General features: G+C 34.5%; 1 protein-coding gene across 7 annotated transcripts in view; it reads right to left on the bottom strand.

Moving 5' to 3' along the window:
• CNOT2 (CCR4-NOT transcription complex subunit 2) overlaps positions 1-25,435 on the bottom strand; it is a 134,534-nt gene that overhangs the window by 77,355 nt on the left and 31,744 nt on the right. For 4 of the 7 annotated variants that reach the window (XM_090273610.1, XM_090273615.1, XM_090273612.1 and 1 more), the window contains exon 2: positions 7,055-7,127. The exons of 1 other annotated variant lie outside the window; for it this stretch is intronic. In XM_090273610.1, the coding sequence (XP_090129736.1) occupies positions 7,055-7,127 (73 nt within the window). Of the gene's footprint in view, positions 1-7,054; positions 7,198-25,435 lie in introns of those variants that run through there. 2 more of the 7 variants (XM_090273611.1, XM_090273613.1) reach the window with 2 other exon arrangements.

The raw sequence follows: 25,435 nt of genomic DNA, 5'->3' as shown, positions 1-25,435 counted from the left end.
GTTCCAATCAGAATAGCATCTAAAAATCTTGGAAATATGAGTAAGTATGTTACTCAGCACACTTTGCAATTTCTTCCTTTCAATCTTTTCACTGTTTTATTTAATTTTATTAAAAATACACTGAATAATTATTATATATCTGAAACCATACTAGATAATATCAGTATGAAAATATACATGGCTCCTGTTTTTCAAGGAACTTATTACATGCAATAAGCACTATAAAATACAATTTTCTATAAAGATGAAAAATTGCTATATCTGCACTGTTTGATATGATAACCATTAACAGTATGTAGCTACTGAGCATTTGAAAAGTGGCTAATGGGCCAAGAAAATAAAGTTTTATTTTAAATGAATCTAAATTTAAATAGTTGCTTACTGCCAATATCTGCAACAGTATTGGACAGCACAGGTCTACAGGAAGAAAACAACAAACAGGTAACTACAATACGAGTTGTATATTATAGAAAATCCTAAACTAAAAGTATGCGCTAAGGCATGAAAGCAATATGAAGGAGCACTAAGCCTATCAAAGAATGGCTCGTGTAGACATGGACACCTAATTCTTAAATCTAGAAAGGTAAGGCATCATATAAAAAGGAAACAAAACAAAGAAATGCTTAAATATAAAAAAGTGTATAGTAGGAAAATTAAAAGCAGTTTTGTATTACTAAATGGATAAACTCACTATAGGGAGTCAGAGGAGAGACACTGGAAGGGTAAAAATATGTAGGGGTCAGAATGTGGAAATGTATAATGTTTAGGAACTTGGCTTCATTATGTAAGAGAAAGACACTTAACCCTTTGAGTGCCATGTATAATTGCTAAAATTCGTGTGAGAAATACCAGGCTATTTTGCTGAGAAATGCAGTTCATGAAAAATGTCTATAAAAACATTATTATCCATCATAATTTGCTGAAAATTTCATGACATATAGTAAATACACTCTTCTTTTGTAAGCGGTGTTCTGTGACGCAATTTGGCAAAAAATTTATTGCATTAGATTTTAACATTTTAGAAAAAATAAATTCTTTCCTTCAGTATGGCTTTTGAAGTATAATATATGGCATAATATAAAACCTATGATTATAACTTGAAAATACACATAGCAACATGGATAACAAGCAAGAAGTATACCAAATATTGCATAAATTTTTGAAAAAAAACTTTGTAACGTACAAAATGAAAATAGTATTCACACAAAGCATATATCAATAGATATCAACAGTGAAAAAGTTTATAAACAAAAATGAAATGCAAAAACAATACAATAATACTAAAATATTTATATATTAACATTTGTGGCTATCGATGCATCTTGGGTGCAGCCCTTCGTCACATCTCACACATACTGTTCTCGACCTGATTTTTCTTTTCGATGTTAAGCATTCCTTACACAATCTTAGCTTTCTTTCTGGAAGCATCTTTACACCCTATATATGAGAGGGACCTGGTGGATTTTCTTCATTGCTGGATTTGTTAACAGTGTCTCAAACCTCATGCCATTCTCTGGCAAACTCTTCTCTTATGGAGGTGTTGAAGTTCAATTGAGACATTGGTTTGTTCCCACCTAAAAAATTTTCCTCATAAAGAATGTACTCACTCAGCAGCATTCTTGATAATACATTTGAACACAACCTTCTTCAAATACTTTAGTGTTCTTCTTTAATCCAAATACACGTAAGGCATCATGTCAGATGTGTCTATGCTTCCCATGTATCGGTTGTATTCCAATGTATCTGGCTTGGAAATTGGTGTCATATTTCTTTTTGATGCTATGTTCGACACTGTTGGACCTGAATAAGAGCTAAGGAGAAACACCTGCTTTCTTTGAGATTTCTTTTTCCTACACCCACACAGTAACAGGAAGGCATTTCTAAAGAATCTTACCTCTCCCACATTGAACTTTTGTAGAATCTGGTGAGGGAGAAATTTTCGATTCCTACGAAGTGTTCCTGTAATGTATGTCCCTACTGAGGGGAGGTACCTAGCTGGGGGAATTGAACTAAAAAAACTGTCGCAAAAGATGTGGTGACCTTTATTCATATAATTTCCTATGGTAAGCAATTTAGTTACTACAGTATAGGCCAAACCATGTTTTTTCACATCACCTTTGTTTGTATTACTTTTTGCTCTAAGGTAAGCATAGAACACAAGACAGTAATTTGAGACGGCATCGCACATCATCCAAAATTTTACTCCCCAGCAATGATGTTTATTTGGCAAGTAGTACTGCAATAATCTGCTATGACTTTTGGTACCAACCAAACTCTCATCAATACTCAATTGTTGGTGGGGAGTATAGTAATGCCGAAAGATACAACTGGCATGATCAACTATTGGCTGAAATTCAGCATATAGGTCATCGTGAGTGGGGATTTTGGAATTGTCTACAAGATGAAAAAACCTCAGCAATAACTAAGATTGGTTACGAGAGAACATGTGCCAGAACCAATGAGTTGACAAAGATTTCTTTTACTACCAGTAGCTGTACATGCTTAGTTTAGTAATTATGGCCATGTTCAGTATACAAGCTATAAAAGCTTTTATTTCTGCAACTGTTGTTGGTTTACAAGAACTCACTCTAGAATTAGGGGGTAAGGTTTTGTATGACTGAGGTGCTATTGTGCATATCTGTTGGTTTCGGTGACCATCAGCTTCAGCAGCACTTCAGTGAAGAAGAGATGAAAATAAGCAATTGGCTTAGAATCAGTCGGTGGGGCATGTTTCACACCTGGAAGCTCTGCAAACTGATGTTGAAGTTGTGTTGTGTCCTGCCCATCTGCATTCCTCTCAGCACAACAGCTTTCACTAGCATCACTTTCAGAAGAAGATGGTTCAGTTTCATCTTCACTCACTTCATCTTCAGATGCACTGCTTTCAAGATCACTTCTCACAAAATTGCTGTCACTCAATTCATCACTGATCAATTTAGAAATTTTTTCTTCATGCAAAGTTTCCTTTCTCTTCTTTGGGGCACCGATTTTCAGTTTTTCTATAAATGTCTTTCCAATATAAAAAAGCACGGGCACAAAATGAATGAATACTACCCGTAAGAATCATATAAGATCACTTCCTCGCTAAAGTTCAACTGAATCCTTTTCTTCATCTACGATTCTAGAAAGTAGTCTCACTCTTGCAGCACAAAGGAGTGATCCACTCTAGTATGATAAGAATATCACTTCACCCAGACGTATCAACTTTTGATACTTTTTATTCAAAGCAGAAGTGCGCGTTTACCGCAAACATCATTGGGCAGTGGTGACATCCAAATCTGCTCCAGAGAGACTCTAACCTTCGTGGTGTTTACAACCTACTACAAGGATACCCTGAGAGCCAATGCAGCACTTCGAATTTTCACAGTAAACAACGTTCCCCTCATTCTGAAAGGCTGACTCATTGTCAGAGGATATCATCAGGTCCTTATCTCTCCAAATGGGGGGGTCAAATGTTTCCAGGACACTCCGTGATTCCCTCACTGGTGAAATGGATCTAATATGCAGCACTTCGCGCTTCCTCAGCAAACAGTGTCCCCTCATCAGAAACTCACATTGTAAGATGGTATAAGGTCGCACACTCTGTATCATATCCATATTCAGATTCCTATCTCTCCATATGAGGTGGTCAAATGTCTCAAGGACTCTCCACATTTCCGTCGCGAGAGCAATAAACCTACTCTGCTGAGACACCAGAAAAATGCTAATGCTATGCCATGAAACAAAGAAAATGTCCAGTAGCAAAAGCTTCCTTATCATGCACATTGCATAGTTTCAACGATTATTGCAAAGATAATTAAATTAAAGGACTGTTAAAAATGTAAGTAAAATTATAACGGAATTAATGTCAATATTGGAACAAGCGTAAAAATTCGAAATTTGGATCAACATGAGAAAAAGTTATATCAATATATAATCTGAGGTACAAAAAAAGAGAACAAAACATAAAATACAAATCATTCCACTGTTATTTACATTTATAGCCATTGAAAAAAGTTGCTGGGAGTGATGCTGGCACCTTTGGGAAAATTTGTCAGCGTTGCTCACAGCGACATTGGCACTCAATGGGTTAAGTTCAATTCGTAATTAACATGGTTAGATCTGTGCATGCTCATAACTGGAGTAAATTAGAAGAAAATAAGAAAATTTTGGCAAAAAACTGGAGTTACAGTTCTTGAAGAAAGCGTGACACTCCTTCCCCAAAAGAATGAACTATAAACCATTTAAATAATTAAATTATCTTACCGTAACATATGCCAGTCTATCTATGCAAACAGACTTCAAAAACTCTATTAAAACTCCAAAAACTTAACTGGGCTTAAATTCATAGTAAGAAATGAAATGCACGAAGTATAAAAATCAATACCTCACTCAATACCTATCTGAAAGTCACTAGTTCTTAGCACAAAACTGAGGAAATGCACCTTCCTAAATTGAATTCCTAAGCTTCAATCAAGTCTATAATGAAACAAGAATTGGAGAAATATTATTCCTATTTAACTTGGAAATATTAGCCTGTTATTATCATTATCAGGATGCTTAAATATCACTATAAGAAATCAAGTGCTTCCCAAAAGCAAAAGTCCTCAAAGATAAATTGACTATCAACACATGACAAACAGCAAATAAAATTGCTCCACAATGGAATTTTTAAAAACCCAAATCAATCCACCTCAGCACATACAAACTCTTAGTAACACCAATACAATAAGAGATTTACTTAATATTCCTTTGAATGTCCCATATGCTCTTACAGTCATCATAACCATCATAACGTCAGTCAGGAGATTATATTTCTATACATGTACTTTTCAGAAGAGACTTCAAACATAAAATAACTTTACAATGTAGATTTACACCACTGTTTCCAAGGATATATTTCAGCATGCAATAAGTGTCACTAAGTAAACAATAAAAAAGGAAATTTTTTTTCAGCCAGAAAAACCCTAACCAAGAACACATTTTTCAAGTAATCTCAAACACCTGAATTATTTGTAAATAACATGACTGGAACAATAAACTATTTTTAGAGTGGAACAAGCAGGAATTAGGAAACCTCTTCCGGTGTAAAATATAAACTCATTTTATTCCCTTAAGTGCAAATTTTGGAAGTCTCTATCAATACGATTTCATAAAGTAAAGTAAGCATACTGTGTAATGATACAAAGTTCTTTCCTAGTTGGGTTATGAGCAACAAAAGCCACATAACCTAGAATCATAGTATTATTAAAATAATTTACTAGAATCTATCAAGAGATGCAACAGCCCAAGTGGTGTGAACAATTAAAATCTTAGGAGTCAAGGTAGTTGGAAGTGGTTGTGTGGCAGGAGGAGCAAATACTGGGTTGGCCAAAAAGTTCATTTGGATTTTTCTGCAAGATGGCTCTAATAGCAATTAGTTATCTCTAATTTCATTCTTAACAATTTTGTTAGACTGTATTATGAAAGCTGTCATATCAGCATAATTTTTAAAAATGTATCAAAATTGGTGCATTTTTGTGTAGCCATTTTAATGTTGAAGATGGAAGAAAATACACTACATTTTTGGTATATTATGCTTTATTATTTCAAGAAAGGTAAAAACGCAACTGAAATAAAAAAAAAAAAAAAGACTTGTGCAGTGTATGGAGAAGGTGCTGTGACTGGTCAAACATGTCAAAAGATGTTTGTGAGGTTTCACGCTGGAAATTTCTTGCTGAACCCATGCTCCATGGTCAGGTAAACCAGTTGAAGTTGATGGCGATCAAATCAAGACATTATCTGAGGACAATCAACGTTATACCACATTGGAGATAACTAACATATTCAAAAATAACCAAATCAATAAATTTATTGGTGAAAATGAAAAATGTGTCTTTTACTTTACAGAAAAAAACCATATGAACTTTTTGGCCAACCCTATATAATTAATTAGCAAAGGGCATGTTTGTCAAGTCTATGAAAACAACTCACAACAGAAAAGGTTACAAGGATAACTGACAGCCATGGCTTACTCTGGCTTATTAGAGACAGTACCCAAACAAGTAAGTCTTGATTATAAGACTTTCTGCTAATTGTACATGAATACCCTCATACAAATTTTCTCCACTGTTCATTTTTCCAATAAGAGGGAAGAAAAATTAACTGGGCTAAAATAAATGATTAGCAAATTAACCAATTCTGTTAACTATCATACTAGTTGCTTTGACAGCTCAGAGGAAATGAAACTGGTGAATGAAAGCGAGAGATACGTTGAATATGTACCTGTGCAAGAAGCCTAAAGTTTATTCCTACTTGAACTTTAAACTATTCTGTTTTCTGAATCATTTCATAACTTGATAATGAATTGTCACTGAATGAATAAAGGAGATTTTCTTTTAAAAAATTAAATTCAAATGTTTTCTTCTCATCACTATCAATAGCAGTACCTTTAAAATTCATCCTTTAAAAGCTCATAAAGAAAATAGTAATATTATACTTCAACCATCCTTTCAGTATCCTTATACATCAAAGAGGGGGTGGATATTAATAAATTTAATAAATGAGAAACAAGACTCTACCATTATTAGGACAGCAGGTGAATGACAAATTCAATAGAATTAGGGTCTCTGAGCATCCTGAAATTTTCATTTCTATTTCTCCTATATTCTAACCAATTTTGTCTACATTTTTGTGATTTTCCATTACCCTGAATACAGCAAAAGACCTCGGTTTAGTCTTCCAGGAATAATATGTATAAAAGCAGTCAACACTTTGTTTTATGGAATACTAGTTCTGAATCCAGCCATGAAGTTATAATTATGTATCAGAGAATCTAAGTTTTGATAATATACACACCAGAAAATTTATGTTGACATTTTAAAAATATTCATTTATTACAAACATGCTTTATTTTGAAAAATGTTCTCAACTATTTCAACTGTCAAACCCAATACACATGTATTTTAAATTACAACCCAAATTTTTCAAACTGAGATGTATTCAACTCGCTGGTTCCAGTTAAATACAAAATATTACACAGCTCAGTGTAGCTATATAAACAATAAAGAAATAGAAACAAACAAAAATATCTTACCTGGTAGTTTCTTTTCTCAGATAATGTATGTCCATCAGTCCTCACCATAGAGTCGTGTCCTTTCCTCACAGTACTGGAGGCAATCAAACAGAACTGTCACTCAAGGGTCGTGTCACAGGAAGGACCGCCCACCAGTTCTCCCTCTAGAGTGGAATTATCCAAAAGCCATCAAAATTACTAGCATGTAAATATATGAACAGTAGCAAAAATATCCAATATGATACATAGAAAACAAAACAAAAACAGAAAGTACTTCTTTATATTCTAACTGATCTTCCTCTTAACCATCTGGGAAGGGCCAGACTGGCAGACATACTCTATTTTAGATAGAAATTATTAAATTAAGAAAAACTCGTCGCTCCCACTTCCACTCTTTATAGTTAAAACTGTCCACCAGACCTCACATACAAGGAAGAAACTTCTAATAAATGAAAATGGAGTTGACAAAAATGTTCAGCTCTCAACTGACATATTTTCCTTTTAAATATTTTTCTGTGAGTCTCAGAGATATCTAATTAATTCAGATTTTAGTAATTTGAAATCCCTCTCCTCCAAATGCTTTCTTACATAGCATTCATTCAGCTTATGTTTATCCCTAAGCCATAAAATGAAATATATCATATGCTCTTATGATGATTAATAAATAAAACCTAACACAATATTAAAATTTACTTCAATGAAGAGTAGCAAGAAATGTCAACTTTCTGAAGCCTTTCTCCTTCAATCCTCCAATTTCATGAAGTAGTGCAGAAAAATAATGGGGTTTGTATCTTAATCTGAACAGAGATATCTAAGTCCAAAATGATTAGGCCCTTTGCACATTAGGTACAAAAAATTCAGTGAAGCGAAGGCGAGAGTCACTAAACATGCTTACTAAAATAATGTAAACTAAAAATGAGAAATCCAAAACTCAAAAAAGGTATATACATAATATGGCAAGTACACATTTTAAAGACAAATGTCTCTCACCAAAGTTTTGGTAAAACATTTACCCTCAGGAAGTAGTAAGTGTACCTATTGATCTAATAATAGTTGCTAACCACTAAAAATACATTCAAATTTGTAGCAATTATTTAACACCATAAGAAATATACTTTGAGAAAGAATAATGAAAACATCTCATTTAAATTCATAACAAGTATGAATGAGCCCTGTATGGTGTGGCTCAGTGGATTGAGTGTCAGCCTGAAAACCAAAGCGTCACTGGTTCAATTCCCCGTCAGAGCACATGCCTGGATTGCCAGTCAGGTCCCTGGTTCAGGGCGTGTTAGAGGCAACAACACATTGATGTTTCTCTCCCAGTTTTTCTCCCTCCCTTCCCCTCTCTCTCTAAAAATAAATAAAATCTTTTTTAAAAAGTATGAATGAATTTTATTAAAAGCCAACACACATGTACATATACATATGGATTACCTCCCAAAAGCAATCTAATAAAGACAAAAATATTTTTAAGAAAACAAATCTCTTCACTAAGAATTAACATCATTTAAGTTTTCAAAGAATCCACATAATAAAAACCTGTATTTTCTTTTGTTTTATGTTTGATTAGAGAGCTAGTGAATGCTATACTTTAACTTAATTTTGACCATCTTACATTGCATGGCTGGTGAAATATTTTAAGATGCCTGACTCTATGTATGGCAAAAATGTAACTGATTACCAAATTTATATGTACTATTGTAATAAGTATGTCTCTCTCAAAAATAACAAAGGATAAAGGTTTTTTAAGCCAAAAGTATACAGTATTCCCTCACTTATCGCAGGTATTACATTCTAGACCCCCCTGCGATAGATGAAAATCCGCGAAATAGGAACCTTACATTTATTTTAGTATGTATATATATTTTAAGGCTTTATAAACCCTTCCCACACACTTATACACCGTTCCCAGTCCCTTGTTAACCTTTCCCACTCCCTTATTAACCTTTTCCACACTTTTATAAACACTACTTATGTTCTTAAACATATTCTACACTCTTAAACCTACGTTAACTTTAACATACATATACAGTACCGCAAAATCCCACGACATAGTGAAAAATCTGCGATAAATATAATATTTTTTGAAATCCCACAATACAGTGAGGTCGCAATAAGAGAACCACGATATAGAGGGACTACTGTATTTACTAATATAAATGTAATCCTTACCATCTAGCAAGGAATTAGGTTATTCATAAAGAAAAATTGTATCAAGTAAATTGAATATCCAATATAAAAATGATAATTAGGACTTTTTACATGCTAACTAGTTTACTTTAATTAAAAACAAAAGTTAATATTTACTCTGTAAATTTATCAGGTAAAAAAAAAAAAAAAACACTGACTTTGGTATAGTATGATTTCAGTACAAAGGGAAATCTTGTTTGCCTCTTGTGTTTCCTTCTTGGCTAACTTCAAATATTTCATGGTTTAGGGTTTTAATATCAACTATATACTTTAACCAATATAGAAATCAATATTCTATATTGAAAAATAACTAAAAATCATTATCTCCTTTTAGTATATAAAGAGAAAAAGAAATAAAAGCACTCTATTTTCTTCCAGGTAAACATGAATGCTAACAATTGTTACCACTATCTTGCATTAAATGAAAATGTTCAGTAACAGACTGTGTTGATACCTGTCATATCTGGAATGAAAGGATGAACAACAGATGAAAAGAGGATATAAGTATGTGAGTCAGAGTATGTGAAAAGGAGCAAGCATGAGAGAGAACATGCATTCCAGCTGTCTAATTTTATTAAAAGTTTTTACATTGGTTTTCCCACAAGTCCAATAAATATTCAAAGAGTCAGGAAACACTAATTATTTAGAAAACCAATGTAAAATTTCTATAAGGCAGATGCTTTCCAAGATGGAAAAAGACTATATTTACTCTCTTACCTTAAATAGCCAGAAAACTAGACAAAATATATAAACACTTTCAGACACTGGAAGTCATGTCAGGACAGATACTCTCAAGAGAAAAAAATGGACTTTTGGCCAAGATGGAGGCGTAGGTAGACTTGCTTCACCCCCCTCCACAGCTATAGAAGAAATAACTACCTCAAAACTAAAAACACCAGAACTACCAGAAAATCAAACTGCATGGAAGTCCAACAAAGATATAAAGAAGAAATATTCATTCAGACAAGTAGGAGGGATGCAGCAGGGGCAGAGGACACAGTGTGGCAGCAGTGGTGCAGCAGCAGCAAGGCAGTGGCTGTGGCCACCAGTGGAAAACACAGTCACACATTTAAAAGTCAGGAGGGACACGCAGGGAGCACTCCCAGCACCACACCAGACTGTGCAGCTCATGGTTCCAGCACCAGGGAAAATAAAGCCCCATTGCTTCTGACTGTGAAAACCAGTGAGGGTTGGGGCAGAAAAAAACTACCAGTCTCTCAGCAGAGTCCATTTGTTTAGAAGGCTGCATAGTACTAGAACATCCGCAGACCAACTCACTCTGGCAACCACAACCAGAGCAACAGTTCGAGGGGCGTCAGTCCAATATGGGAAGCAGGAGAAGTGCCTGGAAAAGGGGCAAGTGCTGAGCAAGGGGCATTATTCCCTCTAAGACCTCTCTCCCACATACAGCACCAAAACGTGGTGAAATGGGTCACCCCATACTGGTTAATACCTAAGGCTCCACCCCTTACAATGTAACAGGTGCAATAGCTCTACCTAAGACACAGAGGCAAACATAGGCAGCAATCAAGTAGAGGAGACAGAGCAGTATGGCCCAAAAGAGGGAGCAGATCAAGGTTCCACTGGGAGAACTAAGCAACAAGGAGATAGCCAACCTAACAGATGAGGAGATAGCCTACCTAACAGACGCGGGGTTCAAAATACTGGTGACAATGATGCTCACAGACTTGACATACATGATTGAGTATGGCAAACACATGAGGGAAGAACTTAAGTCCCTGCTAAGTGAAATGAAGGATAAGCCACATGAAAACAAGGTGAAAGGAAGGAACCTGGGGTTAAAACCAACAATTTAGAACATAAGGAAGAAATAAACAATCAACAAGTAAAGAATGAAGAAGCAAGAATTGAAAAAAACATGGACAGGCTTAGGAACCTCTGAGACAACTTTAAGTGTACCAATCCAAATCATAGGGGAGCCAGAAGGAGAACAGAAAGAAAAAGAAATTGAAAACTTATGTAAAAAAAAAAAAAAGAAGGAAAACTTCTCTAATTAGGGGAAGAAAACAGACATACAAGTCCAGGAAGCACAGAGCATCCCAAACAAGCTAGACCAAAGAGGACCCCACCAAGACACCTCACAATAAAAATACCAAACATTAAAGACAAAGACAGAATCTTAAAAGCAGCAAAAGAAGAGAATCACCTACAAAGGGGTTCCTATACAACTATTAGCTGATTTCTCAAAAGAAACTCTGCAAGCAAGAAGGGATTGGCAAGAAGTATTCAAAGTGATGAAAAGCAAGGACCTACAACCAAGATAACTCTATCCAGCAAAGCTATCATTTAGAATGAAAGGGCAGATAAAGTGCTTCCCAGACAAGGTAAAGCTAAAGGATTCATCATCACCAAGCCATTATTATATAAAATATTAAAGGGACTTATTTAAGAAAAAGATCAAAACTATGAACATTAAAATGACAACAAACTCAGAACTATCAGTAACAGAATCTAAAAATATAAAAAAAAAACCAACTAAGCAAACAACCAGAACAGAAACTGAATCATAGGTATGGGGATCATTTGGAGGGTTATCAGCTGGGAAGGGTCGGGGCAGAAATGGGGAAATGGTGCAGGGATTAAGAAGCATAGTTGGTAGGTAGAAAATAGGGAGATGTTAAGAACAGTACAGGAAAGGTAGAAGCCAAAGAACTTATATGCACGACCATGGACATGACCTAAGGTGGGTGGGACTGCTGGAGGCAAGGGGGTACTGGAAGGGGGGGAGCGAAGGGGGGGGAGCAAAGGGGAAAAAGATTGTGACAACTGTAACAGCATAATCAATAAAATATACTAAAAAAATAAATAAGTGAAGTAAGATCTGTTGCCTGTAGAGTTATGAGGCTGAATGAAACAAAGGGAAAGGAGAGGTGGAACCCAATCAGAGCCCAAAGGTTTCAATAAATTAGGAAAAGTTCGGAATTAGGGGAGACACCAAGGCAGCTAGAATTTGCAGAGCAAAAGAAGAAAAAGAAGCTGCAGAAACAATGAGCCCCAGATCAAGAGAAAGATTCTCCCCAAGGTTCTTGCTGAATAATGTTCTGTGCATGATATGAAAAAACTAGAGTCTGGAGAAAGTCTCTGAAAAGTAGTAGTTAAAACAACCCCCAGAGTTCATGTTTCCATCAATCAGAGTAGGACCTCCTAACACATAGGTTATTGAGTAGAGTTCAGAACGTAATTAATGCCTTAGCAATGAAACCAAATAAGCTTTATACTAAAAAATGTTCTGGGCCAGCACTATCAAAGCTTAAAACCAAGCCTAAAAAGTATCAAGCTAACTCTAAGTAAAATGTACCCCAAATAAAATGAAGCCCAACAATATTTAAAATACTACACTCCAGCATTAAATAATGTTAGATTAGTAGTTTCATTAGTTATATTGTGATTTCTGGTTTTAATAATGCAGTATAGTTGATGATATATATTACTATAAAGATGATAGCACTAGAGGAAGATAGGTGATAGGCATATGGGATTTCTCTGTACTAATTTTGTACCTTATGAGTTTATGATTATTTGAGTTAAAAAGATTTTTAAAAGGCTCAAACTGATCTAGAGATAAAAATTCAGTATAGTAGTCCCTCTCTATATCGCGGTTCACTTATCGCAGCCTCACTGTATCACGGGATTTTGTGGTACTGTATACGTATGTTGTTAAAGTTATGTAGGTTTAAGAGTGTAGAATAAATGTAAGGTTCCTACTTCGCGGGGGGTAAGGGGGGGTCTAGAATGCAATACCCATGATAAGTGAGGGAATACTGTATCTGTGTTTGAACATGCATTGGGCAGGACAGTAGATTAGATGCTTCCAAAGAAAAGTTAATGAACTTGACAACAAACCAACAAAAAAACTAAATCCAAAATTAAACACGATGAGAAGGGACTAGAAAATAAAGGAACTGAGACAATATCAAGTGGAACAGTGAACTAACTGTTGGGCAATATCCAGGAGTCTAACATTAACTAGTATCCCCACAAAGAGTGGAAGAGCAGTAATGAAAGAAAACAATGGCCAAATTTTTCCTAAATTTGAGAACTACAAACTCACAGATTCAAGAACTTCAGTAACCTTTAAGGAAGAACAGTAAAACCCCTCATCATTTTAAGAGTCAAAATGGAATGTTTATACCAGTGAAGATTCCTTTAAGAGATGAGTATATCAACTAGTATCATATCCACCACTCCAATACCACATGGAATAGTTCTCTCTCTTTAAAAGTATTTATACAATTCTATTCAGCAATAAAAAAGAATAAGCTGTTAATTCATGCAACATGGATGAATCTTAAATGCACTTTGCTAGAGAGGAGAGTCCAGACCAAAAAGGCTGTTTTGGGTTGGCCAAAAAGTTCATTTGTTTTTTTCCGTAAGATGGCTCCAGTAGCTTTTAGTTGTCTAACTTCATTCGAAATGATTTTGTTAGGTTGTATTGTGACAGCTGTCATATCAGCATGCACTTAAAAAAAACTTATTGAAATTAATGAATTTTTGTGTAGCCATTTTAATATTGAAGATGGAAGAAAATACACATTATCGGACATACATGCTTTATTGTTTCAAGAAGGGTAAAACGCAACTGAAATGCAAAAAAATATTTGTGCTGTGTATGGAGAAGGTGCTATGACTGACTGAACGTGTCAAAAGTGGTTTGTGAAGTTTCATGTTGGAAATTTTTCACATGCTCCATGGTAAGGTACACAGGTTGAAGTTGACAGTGATCAAATGGAGGCATTACCTGAGAACAACCAACGTTATACCACGTGGGATATAGCAGACATACTCAAAATATCCAATACTCAAATCAATAAAGTTATTGGTGAAAATGAAAATGTATCTTTTACATTATGGAAAAAAAAAGTGGATTTTTTGGCCAACCCAATATTAAATGTTTCTATTCGTGTAATATTCTGGAAAGGCAAAACTACAGAAACAGAAAATAGATCAGATGATGCCAATGGATTGAAGAGGCATGCAGGGAGTAACTGAAGAAGAGGATACACAGGGAAACTTTTAAAGAGTCATAACTATTCCATATGGTATTGGAGTGGTGGATATGATGCTATGATGTGCAAAATCCACAGAACTTCACAGCATAAAAAATGAACTTAAAAACATGCAAATTCTAAAAATCAACCAAGAGATTAGAAATGCAAACCTGAAAGGAGACTAAATGTATTACAAATGTATGGCAGAGACACACTGAAGGGGATATGAGAAAGAGTGCTGATCTAAGTAACTTTGGAAAATGGTGTTTTGACTATCACAAGGAAAAAAAGAACTCTGCATAAACACTGTATCCTAGCTGGTAAAGTAATTCCTCACAGGACTATGGGTTAATAATTCTGAAACTGTTATGCATGCGTACTGAAGAAAAACAATAAGTAAAACAGATGGTGATTGGTGCGAACCAGGTTTCTCTCACTGTCTGAGAGGGAAGTTACAGATAAACTAGAAAGGAGGCTAAAATGAACTAGTCAATGCGCCACTTAATGATGGGATACATTGTGAGAAATGCATCAATATGTGATTATCCTTGCAGGAACACCATAGATTGCACCTACACAAACCTATATGATATAGCCTAATCCTCCTAGGCTACAGGCCTGTATAGCATGTTACTGTACAAAACAACATGAGATTAAATAAGTACAAGAGAAAATGATACAATCAAGAGATGCAGTGAACGCAAGATATTATGAGGCTGCTGCTGGTGTAAAACAACACATTGTTTTACAGCAAACATTTTTTCATAAGTAGAAAGAGTACTTTAAAATAACAATAAACAGTATAGTAAATACATAAACCAGTAACATGTCATTTTTTATCAAGTAGTATGTAGTCTACGTAATTGTGCCATACTTTTATACGACTGGCAGCACAGTAGGTTTGTTTACACCAGCATCACCACAAACATATCAATAATTCATTGTGCCACATTAGGACAGCTACAATGTCACTAAGTGACAGGAATTTTTCAGCTCCATTATAATCTTCTGGGGCCACCAATCATATATGCAGTCCATTGTTGACTGAAACATGGTTATGTGAAGCATGATTGCATGTAGTGCTGGATTAGTTAAGAGTCATCTCTACTGGTAACAGTTCTCAATTACAAAGCACTTAAAATACACACTGCAAATCATTCAGACTGCTACAGAATAAATAATTTCACTGATGTGTTGTACGTCACTTGAAAAATTAAAAGTTGATAAAATGCTAGGTGATTAACAGGTATGTTGAAATTATATTTTAAAAAATAAGCTTGATACAAGGGTATTTAAAAGATTTTTACATTGTAAACAAAGCTAATTTTGAAAAAGCTCGAATTTTTTGATTTGCAAACAAGTGAAATAAGTTTGTCTCTAAGATTTTTAACAGAATAGCAATTTAATTTCAAAAATGCAATTCATGTAACACATGTAACAATGGTGTCTACTCACATGCAATAATTTCTCTCAAACTTGACACTTTTAGAATAAATTTCTGAATGCATCAGTATAAAATGGTAAAATAAACATTAACATTATACACCACCTTTACGGTGTTGAAAAACCCTTAAAATAGATTTAGTCATGTTATCAGCTTAAAATCCAACCAGAAGCCAATAAAGGAGAAAACAACCAAATTTTAGTGTAAGAAAAAAACGAGCAAGCTTATTCATCTGGGATGTTTCACTGAGTCAGAGCCTAATAAAAATTAAGCACATATTATCTAGGCTAAAAAATGATAACTGAACCCTAATTTTTCTCTATTCAAAAAGATTTCTCAAAACAAGAAATCAGCTGATTATGAGTAAAATCCCTAGAAAACGCTTCATTGGAGAATGGAAATAACCATTAACTTTATTCTCCAAATCCTATTAAATTTTGAGTGTCACATCATCATACAAAACTGTATACCCTGAATGGAACAAGAACCAGGAAATCTAAATTCTAGTATTAGCTTGATCAATTTCTCCTCTCTGATCTCAGTTTGCTAATCTCTAAATTAAAGGGACTGATTCAGATAAATTTTTTAAATGTAAGCAGTTTGCATTTTATATTTCATGGAGAATATTATAATTTTAGATTTTAAATATTCTGTGTCAAGGTAATCCACTCAGGAAAATTAACAATTATAGCTGGCCCCTCACCATGTTTTCTTTTTTCTCCTACTTTATTACTCAATATTATTTATAACATTGCCCAAATATTTTGGAGTTCAGGAATGCTATCTAAAATATCTATAATTTGGTAGTCATCACCACACTCAACTTTAAGTTACAATGTGAATTTAGTAAGATTAAGACAGTTGAACCAGTTGAACAGGTTTTATTTCTCGATAAAGAGGGCAATATATTCTAGGTTGGAATTCTTAAATACATACTTTTAAAATAGAATGTACATTTACCCCCACCACTTGACATTTTGATGCAGGATCAGGCCTTTTATTTGAGTTTAAGATTACTAATTGTATTTTTACATGATCTTTTTGTATAAATCATATCTATGATGCACCTTTTAAGAGTTCCGGTTTTGATTTGGTTTAAACCGAACAAGATTTTAAAATGGGTTTAAATAACAGATATTTCTGTTTATAAGTGTTTTCTAGGGTTTTTTTTATCCTCATCTGAGGGTATGTGTGAGTTTAGAGAAAGGGGGGTAGTGAGATAAAGTGAAAGAGGAAGAGACGGAGGAAAGGGGGAGAGGGGAATGTGTGTGTGTATGAGAGAGAGAGAGAGAGAGAGAGAGAGAGATGGGGGGAGAGAGAGAGAGATGGGGAGAGAGAGGTGGGGAGAGAGGCATCCACTGTTTGCTTCCTGTATGCACCCCAACTGAGAATTGAAATGGCAACCTAGGTAAATGCCCTGACCAGGAAGAAAATCTGCAACCTTTTGGTGTACTCAATGATGCTCCAACCAACTGAACCACCTGACCAGGGCTTCTAGTTTTCTTTAAATTCTCACTATAGTAGACACTCCTGGTTCATTCCCTAACAGTCCTCCCTTGTGACTGCCACAGTTGAGATGTTCAACCTTTCCCACATGACTTAAGGGAAAATGCTGATCAGCCTAAACCAAAATGATAATACTAACACACAAACACACCCTCCTCAGTAACTGGTTTATGGAAGGGCATTTGAGCTAATCTGATTAATGAGACATAAAGAAAAAACATGGTAGGATTTTAGAAAGGGGTGGGGTGGGGTGGGGTGGGGGAAAGCCCCTCTATTCCCCCTGCATAGCCATTGTAACCAGGATGAGAGGTAGTTTATAAAGAATCTGACACTCTAACAAGTGCAGGGCAAAAAAGATGGAAAGAATCTGGTCCAGGTGCTAATCAATTAGCTGCTGCACTAACCAACACAAAAACTGCCATTCCTCCAAATATGTGGAAAAAAATAAAATTTTCTTTACTGTTTATAGTCAGTTGAACCAAAAGTTTCCTAAATATTTTTAGGCTTACCCAAAATCAATCCTGAGTAATTTTTAAAGCATTTTATTTAAAACCATTCCAAAGCTTTTCATTAAAACAGTTCTTTCCTACACTCGTATTTCATTAGTTTAGGTCATACTTAAACTAAAAATACATTAACACGGGAGTGAAAACAACTGCTTCTTGAGCATATAAATAACCTGGTAAGGGGAAGGAAAAGGGGAAGGTACAAGAGGAAACTGGAGTTATTCACTACCTGTAAGTGCTCAGAATACTCTGTATTACAGGACTTAAAAACAATGGTTTGAAAGAACATGTCACTTATGTGGAATTTTGTTAAAAACGCCAGTCACAAACACATTTCTGTATATATAATAGATTATGTTTATAACAAATAGATATTTGCCTCCAGTGGGAATATCTGGAGGCAGCTAAAAAAATATCCCATAAAAACTTTGGACATATAGTTCTAGGAAAAAATTGAGACTAAACCTAGAGGCAAACTAATATGAGTACTATTTAATTCCAAATCCAGTCAAGCATCAAAGGAGTAAGAGAACACAGAAACTATCAAGAACCTTTAACCCAATATGTGTTGCTTTACTGTTAATAGTGAGTTGAGACTATTGACAAAATGCCACAGTTCAAAATTTTCAGACAATAGAGACAAAATGTACTATTTGCTTTATTTGTGTAACAGCCAACTTTCATTTTATCATGTGTCATATTAACAATAACTATGGAACTTTATTATTGGTAAGGAATATTTGTATTCCCTTTTAAGAATTACTAACTATACAAATTATTTCAAATAGAAATCTACCAGAGATTTTGAAACAACTATTAAGTATTAAAACAGCCTAAGATCCTTAATACTAATAATTACACTTCCTAACTTTCTTCCAAAAATACTTAGTGAGCTCTACTATATGCCAGGTAGTAAATAAAGAGGAGTCAATGAAAAATGCCCATAGGAAACACACAGCTAAAGAACTTATTTCTGAAATAAAAACTCCATTTATACATATCCTGAGATCAGAAACTGTATTTCCTAATATCTATAGTTATAAAGCACTAAATAACACAAAGTTACAAATGGCAATAATATTCACATCTTTAATAGTAATATTAATTCACTAACAATGTATTTAATATTTATTAAACATAATTTATGTTTACCTAACACACAGAAGACACTAAATTGAACGTGTTGTTAAACTGATAAGAGCAGTTCTTAACCTGGGTTCTACGAATCCTTAGTCTACTGATAATGTAGAGGGCATGAACTTGGATGGGAAAAAATTTACATCTTTATATTACTAATCTCTAACTGAAATTTAGTATTTAACTAAAATATAAATAAGATGTAATAGTGGCATTACCTGCACTTGTGATTCTGTTACTATTAGAATCCACAGATATTTCTGTATCACTTTAGTTACTGTTTCAAATTTTCACTTATGCTCATTACTAGTTCAAAAATTACTATATATCACCTGACTGTTGATATGCACATTACTGAATTTATTTACTTGGTATTTTAAAGACTGTATTCTAATGTAACTGGTATATTTAAGTATTTAATTTTGCACAATTAACATATTGAGAAGGGGTCCACATTCATCACCAGAGAGCCAAAGAGGGTTCATGGTCCAAAAAGGGGTAAGAACACCTAGATCAGACTATCAGAGCATGGGTTAGGTTGTCTGCAGAGGGTTACAGAAAACACAGTACTTTCAGAACTGGAAATAGACTCAGATCATATTTGGTTCAAAGTCCTCATTTTAGAGATAACTTGTGGTCTGGTAGAAGCAAGTGCCTTGTTCAAGTTCATTCACTCAGCTAATTAGTGACAGAACCAGAGAAAACAAGATTCCAAGTTTCCTGGCGCATAATCCAAAACTAAATCAACTCGGAGGTGATTTGGCTGTAAGAAAGCGAGACAGGGCAAAGACAACACTGCAAATGGATGCCAAAAGGTATTAGTGGAAGAAAAATTATATAGGAAGAAGGGCTAGTTTGAAAAAGAAAATGATGTGTTGAGGCGTTGAAGCATTTTTAAAAATGAATTCTACAGCATGACATGCCAATTCAATTGTTGAAAAAAAGTAGCCAGAAAATAAATAGGTAAGACCCTTTTTGCATACTGAACCCATAAAAACATACCAAACATCTGAATATTCCCAATGTTATTAAAATATAGTCTCTCCCATTTTCCCCTAAAATATGCACTTCTTTGTCTTTTTACACTTTATAGAGAATGGGTAAAGAGAAAATTTTACTTCACTCTTAATCTAAGTGAGAACTACAACAGCACAAGTACAATAGTAATTTGTTGATATCAAATAACAGTTGATACTCAGAGCAGGGACTGTGAAAAACTGGAGACTCTAGAACCACCCAAAGAAGGTAGTTGCTATAACTCATGTCTAGCTAGATGCTACCAAGAAAACAACTGTCATCTCAGAATTCTTGATGGAACAAAAGTATCCTTCAAAAATGAAGGTGAAATAAACACATTTCCAGATGAAAGGAAACTAAGATAATTCACCATGAGCAGAGTTTTCTACAAGGAAAATGCTTTGGACAAAGTGAAATAATGCCAGTAGAAAACTTAGAATTTCAAGAATAAAAAAACAACAAAAATGGCAAATATGTGGATACATGTGATAGACAACCTTTTTCTGTAGAGGGCCAGCCAGACAGAGAATATTTTGGGGCTTTGCAGGCCATACAGTCTCTGTTGTAACTAATCGTTCCTCATGGTAGCGCAAGGAAGCCATAAACAACATTTAAACAAGTGAGGTGAGACTATATTCCAATAAAACATTATTTACCAAAGGAGGCAGAAGGCCAAATTTGGCCCACAGTCATAGTTTGTCCTGTGACAAACTATTCTTTTCTACTTAAATTCTTTAAAATATATGTGATAATTTAAAACAAAATTTACACCCTTGTCCAAATGGGTATTCAAACCATGTAGACAACCACAACATAGAGGAGGGTGCGAAAATGGAACTACAATACATGGTGAAAAGACTTCCACATTCCACTTGAAGTGGTAAAGTCCAAATTATAAGTGTAGTGGGTTGAGTTATGTACCCAATAAAGATATATGCAAGACCAAAGCACCGGTATCTCTGATGTAACCATATTTGTAAATAAAGTCTTTTAAGAAGCAATCAAATTTAAGAGGTCATACTAGACCTGGGAGGGCCCAAATCTGATGACTGGTATCCTTATAAGAAAAAGGAGTGGGAAACATAGAAACTTACACACAAAAGACAGTCAAGTGAAGCCTGAGGCAGAAATTGAAGTACATAATGTAGCTGTCAGCTAAGAAACAAGGATTGCTAACCACCACCAGAAGTTAGAAGCAGCAAGGAAGGATTCCTCCCTAAAGCCTTCTAAGGGAGTAGAGCCCTGCTGATACATTGACTTCAGACTTGTAAGCTCCAGAACCAAGAAATAACATGAATAATCTTTTATCCATTGGGGAAAAAAAAAACAGAACTCACAGTTAAAATCCTCCAGACCCAGATGGTTAGTTTCATTAGCGAATTCTACCAAACACTGAAAAATGAAATTATACCAATTTGACACGATATCTTCCAGAAAATATAGAACATGAGAGATTACATCCTAAGTCATTTTTATGGGGCTAGCATTACATTGATACCAAAACCAAACACAACACAAGGGGAAAAAAACCTTAAAGACCAAAAATCCTCAACAAAATATCAGCAAATCAAGTTCAACAAATATCTGAAGATTAATAAATGATGAACAAGTAAGGCTTATTCAGGGAATATACTTGCTCTTCCTTAAAATAATATGAGCGCTGGCTGGGTGGCTCAGCTGGCTGGAGCAACATCTCATATATCAAAAGGTTGCAGGTACAAGCTCTGGTCAGGGAGCATATAGGAGGCAACCAATCGATGTGTCTCTCACACATGGATGATTCTCTCTCTCAAATTCAATAAAAGCATATTCTCAGGTAAGGATTAAGTAGGTAAATAAATGAAATGAAATCATAGACATAGTAAATAACAACAATATATTGTTGGGCTTACAAAATATATAGCTGCAGTATGTACAACAGCACAAAAAGGGAAAAGGAATAGAAACATGTACAAGTAAGATTTCTATTTCTTACTGGAATTAAATTAACATAAGTCTGAAGTAGATCCTGATATGGTAAGATATTTATAGTAAGCCCTAAATACAACAACTTAAAGTACAAAAGAACACAATGAAAATATCATTAAAGGAATTAAGGCAATCCACTAGAAAAAATCACTTCATGCAAAATAAAGCTGTATAGCAGGAATAGAAGAACAAAAAGACATGAAAACACACAGAAAACAAAGCAAAATGACAGACACATATCCAACATCAATAACAGTATTAAATGTAAATGATTAAACAATCCAATGAAAAGGCACAGTGTCAGACTACAAAATACAAACAACACTGCATGCTGCCTGTTGGAGACACTTGAAAGTAAAAGGGTAGAAAAAGATCACCACGAAATAGCAACCACTAGAAAGCTGGATTGGCCACACTAATATTAGACAAAAGAGACTTAAGAATATCTTTACAGCCCTAGCTGGTGTGGCTCAATGGACTAAGTGCTGGCCTGCAAACCAAAGGGTCACTGGTTCAATTCCCAGGCAGGGCACATGTCTGGGTTGCGGGCCAGGTCACCAGTTGGAGGCATGTGAGAGGCAACCAGCTGATGTTTCTCTCCCTCTCTCTCACCCACTCCTTTCCTCTCTCTCTAAAAATAAATAAATAAATAAATAAATAAAATCTTTAAAAAATATATTACTACAGATAAAAAAATAATTTTATTATGATAAATGGGTCAACCATTATCAGAAAAATATAACAATTATCAACATGATCCTAACAAAGCCCCAAAATAAATGAAGCAAAAACTGAATGAATAAAAGAGAGAAACACTCAATTCAACAACAGTAGTTGGGAGACTTTTAACACCCCACTTTCAATAATGAATGCAACAAGTAAACACAGAATCAACAAGCTAATAGGGTACCTACAAAGCAATATAAAAACTAGATTTGAGCAACATATATAGAATATTCAACAACAGCAAATATTTTCTTCTCAAACACTAATGGAACATTCACCAGGACAACTATATGCTAGTCATACAACAAACCTTAACAAACTTGAGAAGATTAAAATCAGGCAAAATATGTTCCCTAACCAAAATGGAATGAAATTAGAAATAATTACAAGTTGATACTGGGAAATTCACAAAGATGTGGAAATTAAATAACACTTCTAAATAATCAATGGTTAAAGGAAAATCACAATGTAAACTTGAAAATAGTTTGGGAGAAACGAAAACAAAATAAGAGATACCAAAATTTATAGGGTGCAGTGAAAAGTAGTACTTGAAGAAAAGTTTGAAGTTGTAATGTTCAACACCTATGTTTAAGAAGATTTCAAATTAATAACAACCTTCTACCTTAAGAAATCAGAAAAAAAGATAAGCAAACTAAAGCAAAAGCAAATAGAAGGAAAAGAGAAAAATTAAAGGAACCAAAGTCAATTGCCATAAAAATAAAAAGGTTGACAGTTTGAGCTAATCTGACTAAGAAAACAACAGAAGACTCTAAGTACTAAAACTGGGAAATAAAAAAGGCACAGTAATACCAATTCTAAAGATAAAGAAAGGACTATAAAAGAATAACATGAAAAACTAAATGCTAACAAATTAAATAACTAGATGAAATGCACCAAATCCCAAAGTCACAAACTACCTTAATTGATCCAAGAAGAAACAGACACTCCGAATAGACCTGTAAGAAGTGAAGAGACTGACTAATTTTAAAACTTCCCAGACCCAGATGGCTTCACTTGTGAATTCTACCAAATATTTAAAGAAAATTAATATCAATTCTTCACAAATTCTCTCCAAATATAAGAACATATGGATAATTTCCTAACTCAGCCTGTGAAACCAAAAAACATGTGAAAAAAATCCAACAGTGATTAAAAACACTCAACAAATAAAAATAGAAAGGAATGTTTCAAACTGATAAAGACATCTAGGAAAGAATGACCATAAGGCTGTCCACTCTTGCTACTTCGATTCAACATTGTTACTTACGAAAAGTTCTAGTGAGAACAATTGGGCAAGAAAACGAAATACTGTAAAAGCATCCAGTTTGAAAGGAAGAAGTAAAACTATCTCTATTTGCAGATGATATGATTTTGTATATAGGAAATCTGAAGGAACCTACTTTAAAAAAACCATTAGACTCTACAGCAATTTAACAATAGTTTAGATTTTAATAATAAGTTTAATGAGTTCAGCAAGACTGCAAGGTATGAAATATGCAAAAATCAATTGTCTTTCTAATAATACTCCAAAAATAAAGAAGGCAATTCTATGTATAAAGCATCAAAAAGAATACACTACTTAAGAATAAGTTTCACAAAAGAAGTACTAAACTTCTATTCTGAAAATTATAGAGCATTGTTAAAAGAAATTAAATATGAACTATATAAATGGAAAGACATCCTCTGTTCCTAGATAAGCAATTTTCAACCACTGTGCCACAAGAGGCACATTGGTGTGATCCAAGAATTTTTAAAACATGTAATACCTGACTATTTAGTTAAGGGCACTAACCTCTTTTGCCTTATAGTGTTTAAAAAAAAAAAATGACAACAGCCAACACGATAGCTGTCTGGTGAGAAAGAATCAAAATTATAACCATTTTTTGGTCAGGTTGGCAAAAAAAAGATATTCTTCATGTGCTGTAGAATTTTAGTAATTAGTTTATGTGACCCGTGAGATGAAAAAGGTTGAAAATCACTGTCCTAGATCAAAAGACTTAAAATGGCCAATACTCTCCAAAGTGATCTACTGATTCAACACAATTCATAACAAAATTCCATTTGGCTTCTTTGAATAAACTGATGAGCTAATCCTAAAATTCACACAGAAATTCAAGGGACTCATCAGACTAATAAAAACCATCTTCAGCCCTGGCTGGCGTGGCTCAGTGGATTGAGCGCCAGCCTGTGAACCAAACAGTTGCCAGTTCAATTCCCGGTCAGGGCACATGCCTGGTTTGCAGCCCAGTCCCTGGTTGGGGGTGTGAGATGGAACCACACATTGATGTTTCTCCCCTCTCTAAAAATTAATCTGTCTACCTTGAGGAAGAAGAACAAAGTTGGAGGATTCACACTTTCCAATTTGAAAATTTCACATTGTAATCAAGACATATTGGCATTAACAACAGACATAAAGTTCAACAAAACAGAATTAAGTCTTAAAATAAACCCTCACATTTTATGGTCACTTCATTTTAGACAAGATGCCAAGATAATTCAATGGGGAAAGTATAGTCTTTTCAAGAAATGGTGCTAGATCAACTTGATTCCACATATAAAAGAATCAAGCTGGATCCTTTTCCTCACACCATGTAAAAAAGTTAACTCAAATCATTCATAGACATAAATGTATGACTAAATCTCTTAGAAAAAATAGGTGTAAATCTTCATGACTTTAGGTTAGGCACCTCTTTTTTCAACATGACAACAAAAGCATACACAAGAACAAAAAAATAAGCTGGATTAAATCAAAATTTAAAAAATTTTTTGTTTTGCAAATGATGCTGTTGAAAAAGTGAAATAAAAACCCAGAGAATGGCAGAAAATATTTGAAAAACCATAGGCCCTGGATGGGTAGCTCATTGGTGAGTGTCGTTCCTGATATGCCAAGGTTGTGGCA

The sequence above is a fragment of the Furipterus horrens genome, unplaced genomic scaffold (genome assembly GCF_987537825.1).
Source record: "Furipterus horrens unplaced genomic scaffold, mFurHor1.1.pri manual_scaffold_4, whole genome shotgun sequence".
Classification (NCBI taxonomy): Eukaryota; Metazoa; Chordata; class Mammalia; order Chiroptera; family Furipteridae; genus Furipterus; species Furipterus horrens.
This window is presented reverse-complemented; position numbering and strand designations above follow the sequence as displayed.